The sequence below is a fragment of the Solanum pennellii genome, chromosome 3 (assembly GCF_001406875.1).
Source record: "Solanum pennellii chromosome 3, SPENNV200".
Taxonomy (NCBI): Eukaryota; Viridiplantae; Streptophyta; class Magnoliopsida; order Solanales; family Solanaceae; genus Solanum; species Solanum pennellii.
In genome coordinates this window covers 66765122-66785326 of record NC_028639.1, presented here as the reverse complement: position 1 = coordinate 66785326, position 20205 = coordinate 66765122, and the positions used below count along the sequence as shown (strand labels likewise).

Sequence of the window (20205 nt, the reverse complement as noted above, 5' to 3'; positions counted from 1 at the left end):
CCACTACCCCCACCACCACCCCCAAAAAAATAATAATTTTGATTTTAAAAAATATTTTCAATGTCATAAATTATTTTTTACTCTAATAAAAATAAAAGATGTCTTTGAAAAAAACATTTTTCATTCATAAATCAAACACTAAAAATCATTTCGGAAAATATTTTCTACTCACCAACAGAAAATAAGTCCAAAATCTACTTGTTTTCCAGAAAAACATTTTCTAGGAAAACATTTTTCATGGAAAACATTTTCCTCCATACCAAACACACCCAAAGTTAAATAATAAATGGATGACTTTGGGCAAAACTTCATCCTAAATATAACATAGGTTTGTCGCTAAACCAGCTTAACGATTGATTGGCAATGAATTACCAAGTAATAATGTTAATCACGTGTCATCGACAGCTAATTATTGTAGTTATTTATTATTGTAGTGTGTAAAATGAACTCTTGCCATGTTAAAGTAGTAAAATCCACCAAAACGCACATTTTAAATATTTTTTAAAACACAAAATATTCACTACGTCTCTATATATGTGGGTGCAATGGAATGAATAATTTTATCAACGTATAGGTGATATTAATTTGATTTCATTTTCCTACTTAGTAGCAAAAAATGGATCTCCCCTGTTCCTGGTATTCTCTTCTAATTCCCCTGTTTGTCTTCATTTTCCTCATAATTCATCACTGCTTCTTTACTACTTCAAATACCCAAAATGTACTATTACCACCATCTCCAACAAAGCTTCCAATCATAGGAAATTTGCACCAACTTGGTTCACTTCCTCATCGTTCTCTCCATAAACTATCGAAAAAATATGGTCCAGTCATGCTACTTCACTTGGGCAGTAAGCCAGTAATTATTGCTTCCTCTGTCGAAGCTGCTCGTGATATCATGAAAACTCACGATCTCGTATGGGCAACCAGACCTAAATCCAGCATAGTCGATAGACTTTTTTATGGCTCTAAGGACGTGGGCTTTAGTCCATTTGGTGAATATTGGAGGCAAGTTAAAAGTATTGTGGTGCTTCACCTTCTGAACAACAAAACAGTCCAATCTTATCGTCGTGTGAGAGAAGAAGAAACAGCTAATATGATTGGAAAAATCAGGGACGGATGTGATTCTTCGAGTTCAGTGATAAATTTGGGAGATCATTTAGGTTCACTGACTAATAACATAATCAGTAGAGTGGCATTAGGGAGGATACATAATGAAAGGGAAAGTGGAATAGCTGTTAAGGCTCTCCTAGAACAACTTCTTGCACTTTTAGGTACTTTTAACATTGGTGAGTATATTCCATGGCTTAAATGGCTCAATAAAATCAATGGTCTGGACAACAGAGTGAAGAAAGTAGCTAAAGATTTGGATGAATTTCTAGACAGCGTGATTGAAGAACACATTATTAAAAGAGAATACAGCGCGGGTGAAGCTAAAGACTTTTTGGATGTTTTGCAAGAAATTCAGAATGGAAAGGAAACTGGCTTTCCTCTTCAAAGGGATTCATTGAAAGCTATCCTCTTGGTAAGAATCTTGTATTTCCTATATAAATGTTGGAGCGGATAAAAGTCCTATATTGGTTGGGTTTTGGACAGTTGGTCTCCTATTATGATCTTTACACATAACAATCTATTTTCAAGTTTTGTGTTTTATTTTCTATCACAGGATTCGTTTGCTGGTGGGACGGATACAATATATACAGCTCTAGATTGGACAATGGCAGAGCTTTTGAGGCATCCAAGGGCCATGAAAACATTACAGAATGAAGTGCGAGGATTAACTCAAGGAAAATCAGAGGTAACAGAGGATGATCTAAAAAATATGGAGTATCTGAGAGCTGTTATCAAGGAGAGCTTCAGGCTACATCCACCGAATTCACTATTAGTTCCTCGAGAATCAAGGGAAGACGTGAAATTATTAGGCTGTTATCACATACCTGTTAGAACTCAAGCTATTATTAATGTTTGGGCGATTGGAAGAGACCCCTTATTATGGGAAAATCCAGAGGAGTTTCGTCCTGAGAGATTCTTAAATAGTGATATTGATTTTAAAGGACTAAACTTTGAATTGATTCCGTTTGGAGCAGGCAGAAGGGGCTGCCCAGGATCTACTTTTGCTATTGCGGTGATTGAGCTAGCATTAGCAAGGCTTGTGCACAAGTTCAATTTTGCGTTACCAAAAGAAGAAGATTTGGACATGACTGAATGCACTGGCATCACTACTCGTAGGAAATCACCATTGCTAGTTGTGGCCATTCCATGCTCTACTTAGTTAAGTGTTTTTTCTCCATGATCTTATTCGCCAATATTATCAATTAAACTAAGTTATCAGTATTGCTACTAGTTAATAATTTCACAATATGTAATAAGTGTATTGGTCAACTCCCTTTTTGGGTGTTAATTTGTATGTTGTTTTATGCAATATTTCTTGCGCGTGGTATTTTGACGTATTGGTTTCCTTCCTCAAATAATTGAAATTGTAATACATCATCCCAATTTTACCATCACAAAATGAGATTGAAATTGAAAATAACATCATCCCAATTTTACCATCACAAAACATAATATAAACATCTCAATCCTTACAACTCTTGTCATTTTGAAATAGTCATGGTGAAAACTTGCAAGTTATCGTCTATGGTTGATCAATAATAAGACTGGAAGCCCAAAATTTCGATTTATTTGTATCTCGGTACTCCTCTCGCTAGCTGCAACAAAAACAAAATGGATCTCCCCTGTTATTCTCTTTTACTTCCTCTGTTTGTTTTCATTTTCTTTCTTCATAAATGGCTCGTTACTAATTTCAACATTTCAAAAAAGTTACCACCATCTCCAATAAAGTTTCCCGTTGTAGGGAATTGTAATGACCCTTCTTGTCATTTTTAGTGTTTTATCTTCTGTGCATCGTTTAGAGCGTTCCTATAGCGATTCCAAGTCATTTATGACTTGCTGGGACTGACAGATCAGTCACCTGGTCATTCGTTTGGTTATTGTGTGAGCTTTAGTATTTTTGGAGCTTATGAACCTTGAACGATCATTTTCGATCAAAAGTTCAAGAAGATGACATCAGAATCCAATTCTGACGATTCCATCAGTTCCGGAAGGGTCATTTTAGTCTAGTAGCATTGTCGACATGACTCCCAAAGTTTTCAGTGTGAGTTGGTGTGATTAGGCGTTTTAACTTTACGTTTAAAGGCTAAGTTTGACTTTAGTCAACATTCTGAGTAAACGCGCTCGGATGAGAATTCCGTCAGCGCGGTTAGCTCCGGAATGTCGAGTTTGGTCTAGTTTGACCCTTCTTTCGGGTTTTGAGGTTTTTGATATTTTTCCGAGCCCTTTTGTGGTTTTTGACTTAAAATGGCCAATGGAAGTGGGACACACATTTTATCGAGATGACCTCTGATGAAAATTTCGACTGCGCCTTTGAGTCCGGAATGTCGACTTTGGTGGGGTAGCATATCTGTTTTATTTTTATCAGGTTCCGAACGGATTCCGAGCACCCGTCGGAGACTTTAAAGAAAGTAGGCAAAGCTGAAATCTGGTGCAGCCCTTTAACGACCAGAAATTGGGGTTTTAACGACCAGATTTTTGGGTTTATTAGCGACCAGCTTCGTCCTTATAAAAACCCAATTTTCAGTCTTTGTGTCTTACTTTGAAATTTCGATATTTTGAGCTATACAACTCCAAATTGGGCGATTCAAAAGGCTAAGTTGTGAGATTTTTCGAGGGCAACGCATTGGTGAGCTTAGAATCTGATTTGGGGACCCGATTTGAGGTAAATTTTGTGTTTTAACTGCTGTCATAGCTCATTTTCGAGCTCAACTTTTGGGAAATTTTAGAAGGTGATTTCTTGGCCATTTTAGGTCCGAATCTAGTGATTCAAGAGCCTATATTGTGGGGTTTTTCGTGAGGATCGTCGTGGTGTGATTGGTTTTGGCTGTTGGACCTTCATTTTTGGTAAAATCTTGTAAGTAGCTGCTGCCATTGTTGCTGATTTTTAGCTTAGAATTTGGGGTTTTTTTGTTGCATGTTCATGTTGGGACTGTCTTGAGTCCTGAATTGTGTTCCATTATGGTATACAAGTTCCGAGAGTTATTTAGGACTTTTATTTGGGGTTAATTCTGGATCTCTCAACGCGGATCCCACTTTTTCCATTTTGACCGCGAAATTTACCCTTCTCCGTTTCTTGCGATTTTAGTGTTTAAATGACCGTAATAACGTTGTGACTCTATTTCTGCTAGTGTATCAACGTTTCGAGGCCTTTTAGAAAGTAAAAGATCCGGGGAAGTGAATTTTGGAGCGCGCGTGATCTGCCTTCAGGTAGGCTACGGTTTCTCTTCTTAGATTGAACTCGAACATGTGAATGCATGTTGATTAGTTGGGATTTGGGTTGGGTAGTTATTGGATCATGCATAGGTGTTAAAAATCATATTTTCGACCTTTTTCTGAGAATTATCGGATAACTGTGAGCATGTTTATTGTTATTAATTGACCTTCTTTGCTATATGAATTACTTGTATGTTTGAATACTGGTTATCAGAAGTATGTTGGGCCTTATTTTAGGTTGACTAGGGTTTTCCTTAGAAATGCATGATTCAAAGTCGGTAGGACTTAGTTTAGCCCCGACGTCGCTCGGCCGGCTTAAATCCTTGTAGACTGATGTAGCAGACTTGAGTCTGGTAGTTTGGTATTTAGCTAGATGATGAGCTTGCTCTAGCGATAGTTACTCTTATTTCTTCGATGTTACGGCTTCTCGAGTTACGTTAGTGACAGTAAATTTCGCTCCGTGATTCAAAGTTGAGTTTCGATTCGGCTTTAAAGACTTACATTGATTAGCTAAGTCTGGATGGTGTTCCACGGGTATATATGATTATGGATAGATAAAGACTCTTTCAGCAGCTATATCGACATCTTTGTTGGGTATCCGGATTTAAGGTCCGGCCTCGACCATCCACATACTTATGTAGAGCATCCGGTTAGAGGTCCGATCTCAAGTATGTAGAGCATCCGGTTAGAGGTCCGGCCTCAGTTACTTATATTTTGCAATTGGCTACTTGTGTAATTCTGGTGAGCGTCTGGTTCAAGGTCCGACCTCCGTACCGTGATTCTACTTTTTGGTTCGGTGTTCTTTGGCCTCGAATTCTATTCTCCTTAAGTTATAGTTATTTTGTGTACTCGTCGGGCTTATGGGGGTCCGTTCGGGTTTTTATTTAAACTTGCGCACGAATGTACCTTCTGGGCTTATGGTGGGTCCAGTTAGGTGTAGTTAGCTTATTTATATTAATTTAGTTAGATCTTTATACACTCGTGTGCATTACTGTGTTACTTAGCCTTCCGTTCTTGACCTCTAGTTTTGTGATTCCGTCTTTTCATAGTGCTTTACTTTTCTGGTTCAGTCGGCCTATGATGCCTACTGGGTACCTGTTATTTGGTACTCATGCTACGCTCTGCATCTATTTTCGTGATGCAGGTCCGAGCACCAGTACTCAGCGTTGATCAAGTTTGGAGCATTTCTTGTCTGGAGACAGGGTGAGCACACAGCGTTTTGTACTATTTCAGTCTCCATCTGTTTATATAAAGACTTGTCTTTTACTTTTCGAGACAGTCTAGTTTCGGTGGTCCACTGTTGGGACTTGTACTCGTTTTGTTGGTAGCTCTGTATTAGTGACTTCCAGGCTCTGGGAGGGATCCTTTATTGTATTTATGTTTTGGTTTGCTTATGTTGTTATAGTAATTTTGCTTAGTCTTGTTTAGTTTCTACCCTCACACCCATTACGTGTTGTTTTGGGTTGTGGTTTGGCTTACCTACTGGTGGGTTATAGTAGGTACTTTCATGGCTCGAGAAATTGGGTCGTGACAGGAATTTGCATCAACTCGGTCTGCATCCTCACCGTTCTCTCCATAAGCTATCGAAAAAATATGCTCCAGTCATGCTACTTTACTTTGGCAGTAAGCCAGTGCTTGTTGCTTCTTCTGCTGAAGTTGCTCGTGATATCATGAAAACTCACGATCTCGTATGGGCAACCAGACCTAATTACTAGGGCGTCACATACCTGCTAAAACTCAAGTGATTATCAATGCTTGGTCATCCGGAGGAATTCCGACCAAAGAGGTTCTTGAATAGTGATATTGATGTGAAAGGACTGTTGATTCCGTTTGGAGGTGGCAAGAGAGGCTGTCCAGGAAGTACTTTTGCTATTATGGTGAATGAGCTAGCATTAGCAAGTCTCTTTTGTCTTTCTCTCTTTCTCATTTTATATAAATTCAAATTGTATATAATTTTCTCTCTTTCTCTCGTTTTATACAATTCGATTCAATTGTATATTACCTGCCCAAGTCTCTTTTGTCTTTCTCTCTTTCTCGTTTTATTCAAATTCAAATTGTATATAATTTCTCTCTTTCTCGTTTTATACAATTCGATTCAATTGTATACAAATTCAAATTTTATACAGATATACAAACACATACAATTGAATTGAGAGGCTAACAACGATTTATACAAAATGAGAGGCTAACAACAATTTATACAAATGGTCTGTCAGCGAAATTATACAAATCTAAAGAGGAACCAACGAATTATACAATTGCTTCTTCGTATATATATATAGTGAAATAGACATAGCTTTCAGTTGTATATGTACGTATAGCGAATTATACATATATATTTTTGTTATGTGATGCAATTATGCAAACTTTGATATAGCATACAAATTTAAATTTTGTGTTTGCTATATGTAAAAGTTGTCCTTTATTTAACTATATATGGTCACTTTCATAAGATCTCAATCCTCCCAAAGAAGGTATAATGCTGATTGAAAATTTAAATAGATACATTTTAATTAATAAGAAAGTTTAATTAACTTTTTATTATAGATAATTAAAATAGTTTCTTCCAATAAAATAATTTTAATTTAAAAGTACATTCGTAATTTGACTCTAAAAAATATTTTTTTCAAAAAGATCAGTCAAATATAATTTGCTTATGAAAAACACTTTTTAAATGAGTTACTCAAACACAAATTATTATTATTTTTTGAAATGCACTTTTGACCATTTCAAAAGAAGTGCTTTTAAAAATAAGTTATTTTTAATAGCAATATTTCATAAGCTCTACTTATCAATCAAATTGTGAATTGTAACGTATGGAATTCCTTCATATTATACTGTATACATCTATGCAAGAGTGCACCTCAAAACAAAAGAAAGACAAGATTACACAAAATATTAAATTAGCTAATTGTGTTTAATAACTTAAAAATTATTTGAAGAAATGGTCGAGGAATACCCTACATTTTCTAACTGCTACTATTGAAATTAATTTATTAGTTTGTCTACTAGCTTTATTTTGTCTAGACATATATGTACTCGCATGAAATTTCTCTGTTTCTGTACATAATTATTTTGTCCAAGAGTTTTAAGACGACAACAGTCACAGAGACTTCTTAGTAGGCCAAAAAGTCGGTTTCTGATAATATATATATATATAATAAACAAAGATATAATCGTTAATAAATATATATATAATTTCTTGACCAACCACGTTGTGTCTTATCCACAAATACTGCTTATATAACTACACACACACAAAGGGTGGAATATTAGAAGGGGAAAAAAAAATATTAGGAGAGGAGGAGGGTAAAACAAAAGAATATATACGTATATAGTTTTAGGGAGGGGGGTTAGAAAAATGATTAAAGGGGCAGCTTTTCATTTTATAATAATATAATTGGCTTAAACTAAAATTTTCATATCAACAAAATTGAATGGAAAAGAATATTCAATTAATTGAGTGGCTTTGTGAATGTAATTTTTGAATTATAGAACTGAGTGACTTTATGAGTGATTTTTAAATCATAAAAGAAACAAAAAAAGTCTGTCTCTAAATAAATTTAAGTGTCCAAATTAATTACCAACAACTCCCACCGAGAAAATTTAATAATCCGTATATCCGAAAAAATTAAAAATACTCGAAAAGATGGAAACTTTTGACTTCGTCTTATATATTTTCTAACTTTGTCAAATGAGTAATTTAGAAGCAATAACTAATTTTTGTATTATTAATATGTTGGCATAACTTTTAACTAGCAATTAAACGACTACTTGTCTCTTTAGAATGCAGTACTATATAAGTTGTCATTGATCATAAGAAATTAAGAACCACTTAGACTTGTATGGGTGACCTCAAAACTGAGAATCATTATGGTGATTGTTCTCTTTATTTACTTAGTGCCCTCTCAAGAATACCTATTGTTTGCAATAAATTTTAAACATATTGAAAATAAATAAATCATATAAATAAATATGAATAAACATGATTTTATTAATTAAGATTGTGACCATAAATCTGTTCCTCCCTTGATTTTCCTCTCCTAAATTTATCCATGATTTGAGGACGTGACATATTTTTCAGACTCCTCTCCTAAAATTTATCCATGATTTGAAAATTTTTCCATGATTTGAGGGTCGTCAGTAACGTATTTCTCAAACTAGGATGATTTTTAGAGAGTATTCGAGATCGATCTCTTTATAGAATTTTCGAGATGCCTACCTTTATATAGGCATAGACATAAAGTAGAGTTTAGGATTGAGTAGCCTCCAAGAATCCTAATTTGAGTTGAATTGAAAGCATTTGGTAGAGTTCAACTAAATTTCAATGTCTACAAATGTCCTGCTTCAAAGGCTTGTCGGAGTGTAGACTTGATGAACTCAAAGACGAGTATTGAAGTACTCATTCTTCCACCTTTGCGCTTCAGATTTGATTTAAGAGAGAAGAGATGAAGGAGAGATTTGGTCTGGGTGTGCCCATTTGTTTGCTACAAATTTAAACATAAATTTATTGATAAAAATTGTGGCTACATTGTAGAGTTCCAACTCAAACTGAACGCTATAGTCCTATAAAATTTCAATGTGTACATTCTCTTAATTAACGTAAAGCTCGCCGCACAAATGCCACAGGCAACAAACAATCTAAAATACGTTTCGCTTTCGTAAAATTTGTAGTTTACCGCCTATTTCAAGGACCAGCTTGTACAAATAACGTTTGTCTTTTAATCTTTATTTCTGGTAAATCGTCGACTCAACTTTAATTAGTTGTTTAACCTTGCAAACAAAGTTTCTCAAATATTATGTAATTCATGTCGATATTATTAAAGTCTTTCACTGCCAAGTGCTAACCACCCTTATCGATATGCATATTATCAATTTGAATTAGTTTGGTTGTTTCTTTGAGATAGTAATTTATTTCAAAGTTGTTATGTAATACGTAATATGACCAGAAAAAAATCTTCTTGAGAACTATAGAATACTTGAATAATGTCTATATATAGTTGAAAAAAACAAGAATAGATATGTTTCAACTACAATAATAGAAGTTTATCACAGTTGTTGGACCCACTAAAGTTGAAATAGATTTGCAAATATTACTTCATTATTCGCAAATAACATTTCAAACATGTAAATTCCAGGGGAGGCTCTATTCATGTAAAAGTAAGGCAGTTGTTTTACGCCTCAAAATTTGAGAGGCTTTTTTTTTTCTTTTTAGTAATATTAAAATATTATAAATATTTATAAAAGTTATATTGGACCAGTTAGTCTAATATCACGATTATTACTTTTTAAAAAAAAGAAAGAATTAAATTTTGTGTCAAGTTAAAATCAAACTAATAAATAAAAACGGATAAGTCTTATATATAGAAAAACGTATTTTTTTTTCATATAAAAACAAAGATTCAACTTTGCATTGACGTCAAATAATCTTTTAAGTAAAATATTATCAACTTTGCATCTTAAAACAATTTATAAGAGTATACTTTTTTCAAAATAAAAAACTATTAATAATTATTCAAAAATTTAACGCCTCAAATTTACTTTTAAATTTTGACCTCTAAAATGTTTGATCCATCCAAGTTCAAAAACATCATGTGCACTCAAGATGTGCTGTTATGTCATATAAATTTGTTAGTATATGTTTTTAATTACTAAATTTATATTAAAGAAATGAACCTAACCAACCCACCATTAAGGTGGAAAGAGAAGAGGAATTAAGGTGCATAATTAAGTCGAAACATAGGATGTTGTTTAAAAAAATGAACAAAACACAAAATTTTGCACTTGACTATGTCTATAAAAAGTTAAAATTCCAATTTAAATTCCTTAATGTACACTATATATAGTCTTCTTTAGAAATTCAAATTTGTGTTAAAAATTCTATCTCAATTCCCCTAGTATACTTTTGTTCTCTATTTTGAAACCAAACACAATAGACATATATGAATATGTTCATCTCCTTACAATGGCTAGAAAATTGTACAAATTTGTCTTATGTTTTAGCCCTTTCACTACTCATTTCCTTTCTTGTTATGAGTCTCCTCATGTCTAAATCTAAAACCAAAAAAAATCTCCCTCCTTCCCCTCCAAAACTACCATTTATTGGTCATATGCACAAACTAGGTGTGTATCCTCACCACTCTTTACACAAATTAGCTCAACAATATGGACCTTTGATGTTCCTTAAACTCGGGAGCGTAAACACTCTTGTTGTTTCCTCAGCTGAGGCAGCTTCTGAGATCATGAAAACACATGACCTTGTTTTTTGCGATAGGCCTAAATCCAATGTCAACAAGAAACTTTTGTACGACTTTAAGGATGTGTCTGTCGCGCCATATGGTGAGTACTGGAGACAAATGCGAAGTATATGTGTACTACAATTGCTTAGTAACAAAAGGGTTCAAGGTTTTCGCGTTGTGAGGGAAGAAGAGAGTGCCTTGTTAGTCAAGAAAATTAAGGAGAGGTCACCAGAGGCAGTGAATTTGAGTGAATTGTTTATGACACTAACAAATGATATTGTGAGTAGAGCAGCTTTTGGTAGGAAATATAGTGGAGGGGAGAGTGGAGAGAAGTTTAGGAAGTTGATGAAGGAATTTGTGGGAATATTAGGTGGATTTGATTTTGGGACATTTTTACCCTCACTTGCATGGATTGATAGAGTGAGTGGTTTAGAAGCAAAAGTGGATAGAGTTGCTAAGGAGATGGATGAGTTTCTTGAAGGAGTAGTGGAAGAACATTTAGATAGTCATAAAAGAGTGAAGGAATTGTTGGGGGACAAAGTGGAAAATGAAAAGAGAGAGGATTTTGTTGATGTTTTGCTTGGGATTTATAAACAAGACATGGTGGATGGCTTTTCTATTGACAGAGATGGCATCAAAGCTCTCATTGTGGTAGGTTTTCTCTCTCTTTGCGTGCGTTCTATCAGGTCTGCTATTATTGACTCTGTTGAATTGTGTAATCAACACATCTTAAAACTAATCAAACGGTTAGATATACACTTTTCTCAACTTAAATTATATCATCAACATGTACCACATCCTTAATTAGGTTACATGGAAATTGATTTGGATGGTATCATTTAACATACTAGACTAAATGATGCTTTACAAAGCCTTTTAATTTGCTTTGTAGCTAGCTAGTTAAATTATGTACCAATATAATTGCTCAAATAGAGTGCAAATTAGTAGGAACTGCATAAAGAAGTTGCACATGAGATATTTCATGGTTTCATCAGCTAGTTAGCATTTTGCTTTACTTCTTTTCTCATACGAATAACATTAGATTCATACCCTACTAGTGAGATTGCACAGGTTTGTTGTATGAATAACATTTAGTTGTAACTCCTCCAACGTACTAAGGAGCGATTAGGGGTAGGAAGATTAATAATTACAAATATAGTATTGTTTTTATAGCAAATATAATATATTGTTGACGCTTTAGATGACTCATACTCCATTATTTCTATATTATTACTCCAGGTAACTGCTAGCTAGCTAGCTGTAGATGTATATATATATATATTAGTAATAGAGATACGATGACAGCAAAAATCACCATTTTATAATAGAACAAGGGAAAGAACTTCTTTAATTCGGACCCTCTCTAGCTATTATAAATATTTTTGACGAAACACATGGTAGCATATTCTTCGGTGAATATTCCTACACGATTTTTTCAACAAATCAATATAATATAATAATATATGCTTCCATAAGATCTGCGAAGACTTCTCATGATCATGATAGAAATGATGTCATTTATCACCAATAATACATTAATCATAATATTTTGGTGATAAATCACATCACACTTATAACTCGATTCGATACTTCAGGTAAAGTTCAGGACTTAGATAAATTACATGGTAATATATATCTGGTGTTTATTGTAGGACATATTTGCGGGTGGAACAGATACAACTTACACTGTGTTAGAATGGGCCATGACAGAGCTTCTAAGGCATCCTGGAGCAATGAAAAAACTCCAAACCGAAGCGAGGGGAATAACTAAATCGAAAAACGAAATAGTATGTGAGGATGACTTGGACAAAATGCATTATTTAAAAGCAGTAATTAAGGAAACATTGCGATTACATCCTCCGATTCCTCTGTTAGTTCCACGACAAGCTAGAGAAGATGTTAAGGTAATGGGGTACGATGTTGGTGCTGGTACAATGGTTATAACGAATGGATGGGCGATCGGAAGGGATCCTGAAATTTGGGATGATGCAGATGAATTTAAGCCGGAGAGATTCTTGAATTCTTCGATTGATTTTAAAGGACATGATTTTGGATTGATACCTTTTGGTTCAGGAAGAAGAGGATGTCCTGGAATTTCATTTGCAATGGCTACTAATGAGCTTGTACTAGCAAATGTTGTGAGGGAATTTGATTGGAAATTGCCAAATGGAGCAAAGGGGGATCATTTAGATATGACTGAATGCACTGGATTAACTATTCACAGAAAAGTTCCTCTGTTTGCTGTTGCAACTTCAAACACCTCCTAGTTTTTCACTCACCTTGTTTGGATCGATGGTTGTACGGTACCTGTGGTACGAACAGTACTGTATTGTGTTGTTAGTTTAAATATGACGTTTGTTTTGATTTACTTATATTATATTGTATCATATGGTTAAATCCATTCTTAGGTAATGACGAAAAGTCATGATTCGGTGTGATTGCGTCATTACCTTATATTTTTCTTATTTTGTGTTTACTTATCATTTACCGTACATTTTATAATAGTTATACATTATACTCTACTTTTCATATAGGTTTATCCTTCAAATTATTGGTGTATGACATATGTAACGATGAAAAATGACACAATCTATCTTAAAAGTCTTATATTCATCAAAAAAAAAATATTGTAATATAATATATATTACGATATAATATGTGCATAACCTAGTGTATCTTGTATACTAAATATACATATAATATACATATCTGTACACAACATATACAATCACTATATATAAAGAGTACATAATTCGATCATATTGATAAACTAGATAATCCAAGGTACATTCATGTAAGTTTCCCATTTCTTGAAGTTCGAAAAAAAGAGAGAAGGTTTTAATTAGGAATAATTATCTAAATATATATCTTATTTTATCATAATTTCTAAAATTTCCTACCATTTATTTATTTATTTTAAAAAATCCCACTCGAATACACCACTCTCCTCTCGTTCATACATCCTTGTCTCCATTTCGCATACATCCCTCACATATATATTCGAACGGTTGTTGATGTATTCGGAACTCCAGTGATGTATCTGAATGTCCTATCCCCTCTCTGATACATCCTTCACCTATGTATCCAGACGTCTAGTGAATATCCAAAGCTCATAAATTTTAAAGAATTTTTATAATTTGAAAAAAAAATAGAAAAATAATATAATTAGCTCTTAACACTATGAAATTTATATAAATTTATACTTTGGGGAAATTTCATATATGGCAAACTGAATTTATGAAATAACATTATATGGGTATAGTTTACATAATTACATTTTATGGATATAGTTTAGTTTGTTAGGTAGCTTTTAATTTATATAAAATATTTTTTTAAAATTTGTACTATATTTTACTTTTTCATTAAATAGTAACAGTAGCCCTAATATAGGTAACAAACATTTACATAATCTCATGATTTAAGCAAAACATTCAAAATCAAATATTTTCTCCAAAAAAAATTCTATAGCGACCGAAAGACCATACAAACTTGTTTCTGGAAACTGAACTCTTTAGTATATGTATAAATAAAAATATGAATATAGTACTTGTATATACACAAATTCCTCAAGCAATTTTGTATATAATAATGTAAAATACAAAAAAGAAAAATTATCATACAAATAATTGTACCAGATTTTTAAAAATAATCACTTATGTACATATATAACTAGTTGAATATAAAAAAAAATAGTATAACTAGTTGAATATAAAAAAAAATAGTATATGTATAAACAAAGTTTATAACCGAACATAAATAAAATGAATATAAAAATATGCAAAAAATTGTATATGTAATAACAAATTTATATACGAATGTAATTGTTTGATTTGTATCAAACTGTAAAGTAATTATTATATACATATACAATTATTTGTATATGTATAAATAAAAATATGAATATAGTACTTCTATATACACAAATCCTCAAGCAGATTTGTATATAATAACAAAAAATACAGAAAATTTGTGATTTAAAATAAATTATTACACAAATAATTGTATCAATTTTTATTAAACTAAATACTTACATACATATATAACTAGTTGAATATACAAAATTTGAAATATGAATATAACAACACCCTTGAACAGTTTTGTATATAATAATTCAATGTGCAAACAACTATATACACAACATTCAAGCATGTAATCCTTACAGATGGAGATGAATCTTTCATTTTGATTTTGAAGAACTTGTAATATGATAAGAAAGAGAGATTTTTTAAAAAAAAAAATATAAAAACTAAGAAGCATAATACATATACAATTGTTGGTAAAGGAAAAAAAATAAAAATAGATTCATGGATTAATTTTGGCGGTTACCTGCAAAAATTGAGAGAAAGACGGGAGGAAGAACATGAAATCTTCTGAAATTTGAAATTCAAAATAGAATGGAGGAGTAATTTAGGAGAAAGAGATGTAATGGGGATACGAGAAATATTAAACTATAATTAATGAGAATAAATAAATTAAACTGTACCCTTATTACTTAATAACTTCATATAGTTTGTCATCCCATGTAAAAAAAAGTAACTCTCTTTTATCTAATTCCGTTTTAATATAAAATTGGGCTTTAAGAAAAGAGAGTTTTCTGGGCTTGGTCACATTGTGGATGGCACAAATATGAGAAAATTTCTAATTATGCATGAAATAGGGCATTGAGTTTAACATTATAAACTTGCTATTAAAATAATAATGTAGCTTTGTTAGGCAATTATTCTAAAGTAGAGTTTTAAGAATTTAATATAAGGCTTATTAGATTTTCCCACAAATATCTGCTTTTAAGAACACAATTTTAAAACCTAGCTATTGAAGTTAAATAACTTTGTAATAAGTAAATAAAAATTTGGACAAAAATTCCTAGCACAACTACGAACAGTGAACTTCTTCAGACTTGTGGATTTGAATTTAACCAAGGGCTACTTTCTCTTCAATAAATTTTATATGTCTAAGCTACGGTTAGTACGATATAATTGAAATATTTTTTGAAACACCTAATAGTTTTCTAGTTAATTTTAATATATCGAACCATACCTAACTAATTTGATAGGAGAATGATAAATACTTATATATTATTTTTACAAAAATTAAAAAATCAAAATTATTGAATCAAAATTTCAAAACTTGTTATCAAGTTATAATTTACAACCAGCTGCAAATAAAAACTTAGCGAGATTTATTATGTGCAATGACTTTATAAATACATTAAAAATTACAACTGTATTTCTTATGTATTTACAGATTTTGGAGAAGTAAATGGGCCCTATTCTCGTAGGGGTCGTTTGATATAGAATATAAGAGACACTAATCTTGAGATAAAATGTAAAATAATTTTCTTATGTATTTAAATAGAAATATTAATTACTTTCAAAATTACAATATTCCACGATTAAATTACTAGCTAATCTCATGAAGTAATTTCTTTTAACAGTAATAGGAACAAAAATTCCGTGGATCAAAAGTTAGTGGTAATTATGGAGTACTAAAGTAAGAAAAAGATACCAGTAGTTGATAGGACTAAGCAACTAAGCAAACTAAATTATTAAAAATTGAATAGACAAAGACAAATGGAGTTTATAAGTTTGGACTTTAATCTCAAATTAATATTATAATAAAATAATAATTAAATTTATTTATAATATTTCTAGATATTTAATAGCTTTGTTAATAAATAAAGTGGTAGTGTATAAAAGACGGAAGATTCCCTAGCCTTTTTGTTTTGCCAAAAAGTTGTCACTAATTGGATTACTTTTTATCCTATCCGTTCATTTATAGGAAACTTACTTTAACGGAGTATATTGAAAAAGTATTTATCATTTATAACAATAACATTTATTTGCACTTAATCACTTTTAATATATTTATAATATAATTTTAACATATATTATAATAAATAATTTATCATCACATATAATACAAGTTTTTTAGATAATACATTTATCATACATTTTAATACACTTATAATATAATGTGTCAATTTTTTACTAAGTATAATATATTTAAAAAAAATAGTTATGATATATATATATAGCATACCTAATTTAGTTTTAATATTTTTTTATGACAGGGAAATCCGCAACCCGCACTAGCCAAGCCCGATGCGATATTCTTGACCCAAAAGGCAAATCCGTTACTTTTGCTGATAAGTGGTTTCAAACTTGAGACCTCCAACATGAAAGTCTTACGCTCAAACCATTAGGCCACCCCGAAAAATTGCTTTTAATACATATTACATATTTAACATAGCGTTGCTATACATAGTAATAAATAAAAAATATTACTAAAATTAGTAATTTATTAAAATATGCCCATTCAAGTAATTTTTTCTTATTTATATTTATTCATTATACCAAAAATAAATATTTATATTTATTTGTTCATATTAAAAAATCAGCAGATGATTTATTATTTAGTTTTTAATTTGCCATATTAATTATAGTCATTTTCTAACATTTTCCAACGAATTGAATTTATCATAATCAAAGGATAATATAATAAAATTATTATTTTATTTATTTCTTCTTAATAGACGTATCGAGTCAAATATTAAACAAAAAGAGAGTACATTTTACAAATAATTTCCGTAGATCATCAAAATGCATCAGTATACTTCTTACCCTCAAATACAGTCAGACATATAATTTTACACAATATATGAGTAATTAGTTAATTTAACAATCAATAATTTGTTAAAATCTTAAAATTTACAAGCAAAATACTTCAAAATGCATATTTTAATAAACTGAAGTTTGGTATTTGGGAGTTTGATATCAATCAAAATCGCATTTGTCAAAATGTTTTCAAGGTGATGACTGATGAATATCAAAGGTGACAAGTGCATATATTGATATGGTTCAATAATTGTCAATTGAAAGAAAAAGTCAATAATTGACTTATTTAAAAACTTTAAGAAAATGACACTTTTAAAATGTTAATTTATGCTCCGATAATACATTGCCAGCTCAAAAAAAATAAAAAAAAAGGAAAAAGACCCCTAAACTCTAGTATAATTGGGAATTTTTTGGCTTATTGAAACAGAATTCATATTCTTATACAATAAGTTCAAAGTCATTATCACGTACTATAATATTTTTGTGAATTTAATTTCTTTGTGTTTATATGATTGATTTGATTGATCATACAATTTGTCCCTTTTAATTATATGGAAAGTAGGAAAAGTATAAACAGACCAAATCAACAATTTTAGTTGACTAGTACGACTGTAAACTTCTTAGAAATAGGTTTATCACAAGTAAATTAAATAACATGAAAACAACGTTTTGTTTTACTTATTTTAAAAACATTTATTCAGTATTAATATTATTTGCATCTAATACATATAACGGACTTGAAATATTAGTTAAATTCTTGATTTTATATTTTGTTGCATCTGAGAGTTGAGCTACGATGAGGCTTGATTAATCTGAAAAAGATCAATCTTAATAAGATATTAAAATTCCTTTTACTTTGCTTAGTATAGGCGCTCACACATGTACATATATACCCATGGACCATGGTCAAGGACGGAGTTATGTACGGTCAAGAGAATAAATTAGAGTAATCTTTAACCAAAAATTACACTATTTGTATATGTTTAAAATTGTTTATACAATGTTGAACCTTTTTTTTCTTATGTTTATTTTTTCATTTTTAAATTTCTTAATAAAAGTTTTGATCTACCACAACACATGATATGCTTTAACTTGTTTTCGTATCATAGTGATTGGGATAATAATATTTAAATATAAATAAATAAGTTTACCACTCATGTGTGAGATAAGATAATCACATAGTATAGGGGCAAAATGTAAAAAATATGAAGCAAAAAGAAGTTAGTTGTGACTTGTTAGTGCAAAAAGAAAAGTCAAACGACAAATGATTTTTGGGATTTTAATATTTACATAGGAACTTTCAAAAGATATAAATGTATAATATCTTATTCATGTATCTATAACTTCTGCAAATTTTTAAATTAACTCTTTGAATTCATATACATACATGCATAATTATCTAGTAAAATTGAAGATGGATTATCGATTTCATAACAACACGTAGTAAGTTATTCACTAATATCATACGAGAAGAAAATTTCACTCAAATAATTTGCATTTTTGACTTGAGTCATTCAACAATACTCCTATGAATAATAGGTGCAATGACGATATTATTTTTTTCTTTAAACTTTATTTGATAACTCAAAATATTTTTTTTAATTATTAAAAATTCAAAGCATGAAATTTAAAACATAAAATGTCTTTCTTTATTAATTATAACATCCTAATTCCCCATTATACCTCTGTATAAATCAAGAAGATTAGATCTGCTACGTGATTTCTATAATTTATATATAAGTTATTGCACCAATTCATCATTTAGAAAACGAGGAGCCAAACAATACTTCTATAAAAGAGGTCATTATTGCACAACTTTTTTTTATCTTAAACTTTTTAAGGATTACTTATTAGTAATTTTTTAAGCTGTCCTACTGTTACAAAAGATAGCAAAATTAAGCAGACTTCTTCCAAGGTATTCATGTTTCTTTTGATTAATATTATATATACATTTTTTTTATGTTGTATCGTAATTTTTTGTTAGCCTTTTCAAGACGAAATATGTTTTAAATCCAAATTATTTTGTTCTTAGTCCAATGTTACGCTGTTTTAATTTTATTGTCAAATTGATATTATGCATAAAGTTTAAGAATTCTTCCAAAGGAAATAAATTAACTCTTCATTAATCTTACTTTTTCTAGATTTGTGTAACTTACACTTTTAACAAATGAGCTCCTCTTTTCAACATTAGGATCTTCTTATTGTATTGCTTTGAATAACTATTCTATTAGGATAATAATTCTTATGGTTATCGTCATGGAATGACGTTTAGTTATCGGACTTTTTTTTTAAAAAATATTAGTATTCTCTCTGTTTAAAAAAAATTATCCTATTTCCTTTTTTGGTACTATTTTAATTTTAATTTGTTACGTGATATTTTTAAAGCCACTAGATTGAAAGACAATTTAGTATATTTGATATAAATTAATTTAAACCACAAGATTCAAAAGTCTTCGTTATTTTCTAAAACTTTGTGCTAGATCAAATCAGGTTACTCTTTTTGAAACAGATGAAGTATAACTTATCATTCTTTTCAAAATCGAAGAGATCAAAGAAATTTTGATAAATTAAAAGGTCAAAATATTGAGACGGAGATGGTATTTTTTATTAATGAAAAGTGTTTATATCAAGGTTTTAGAAAAAATTGATAATTAAAAAGGTCAAATAACTATAGAGTTAGAATTGGTATTTAATGTTGGTAGAAAATGATTGATTTCACGAGAAATTAATAGAAGTATCAACAAATTTCCTCAAAATTTGACAATTGAAAAAGTCAAATAGTTGGTGTTATAGAGTGTGTTTGGTTTCATTTCCTATGTTTGGTTGAGATAAAAGTTTTGGAAAATATTTTTCAAATCAATTTATTTTCGTTAAAACTAAGGAAAATGACTTCCCTTCAAAAAATCAAGGAAAACATTTTTCAAACTTACATTTTTTTTTTGGAAAAATATCAATTTTAAAAAATATTTTCAATTTCAAAATTTTTATTTTTTCACTCGACCCCACCCCTCACCGGCCAGCCCCCCAAC

General features: G+C 30.8%; 2 protein-coding genes across 2 annotated transcripts; both read left to right on the top strand.

Moving 5' to 3' along the window:
- The first annotated feature begins 581 nt into the window (after positions 1 to 581).
- On the top strand, positions 582 to 2447 carry LOC107013782 (cytochrome P450 71A4-like). Its single transcript, XM_015213658.2, has 2 exons — positions 582 to 1522; positions 1664 to 2447. Exons 1-2 carry the CDS (start codon positions 617 to 619, stop codon positions 2267 to 2269), a joined length of 1512 nt encoding a protein of 503 aa, XP_015069144.1. The 5' UTR covers positions 582 to 616; the 3' UTR covers positions 2270 to 2447.
- A 7726-nt stretch (positions 2448 to 10173) lies between these two features.
- Positions 10174 to 13038, top strand: LOC107013816 (cytochrome P450 71A22-like). The gene is made up of 2 exons (XM_015213690.2): positions 10174 to 11213; positions 12215 to 13038. Exons 1-2 carry the CDS (start codon positions 10266 to 10268, stop codon positions 12827 to 12829), a joined length of 1563 nt encoding a protein of 520 aa, XP_015069176.1. The 5' UTR covers positions 10174 to 10265; the 3' UTR covers positions 12830 to 13038.
- The last annotated feature ends 7167 nt before the right edge of the window (positions 13039 to 20205 follow it).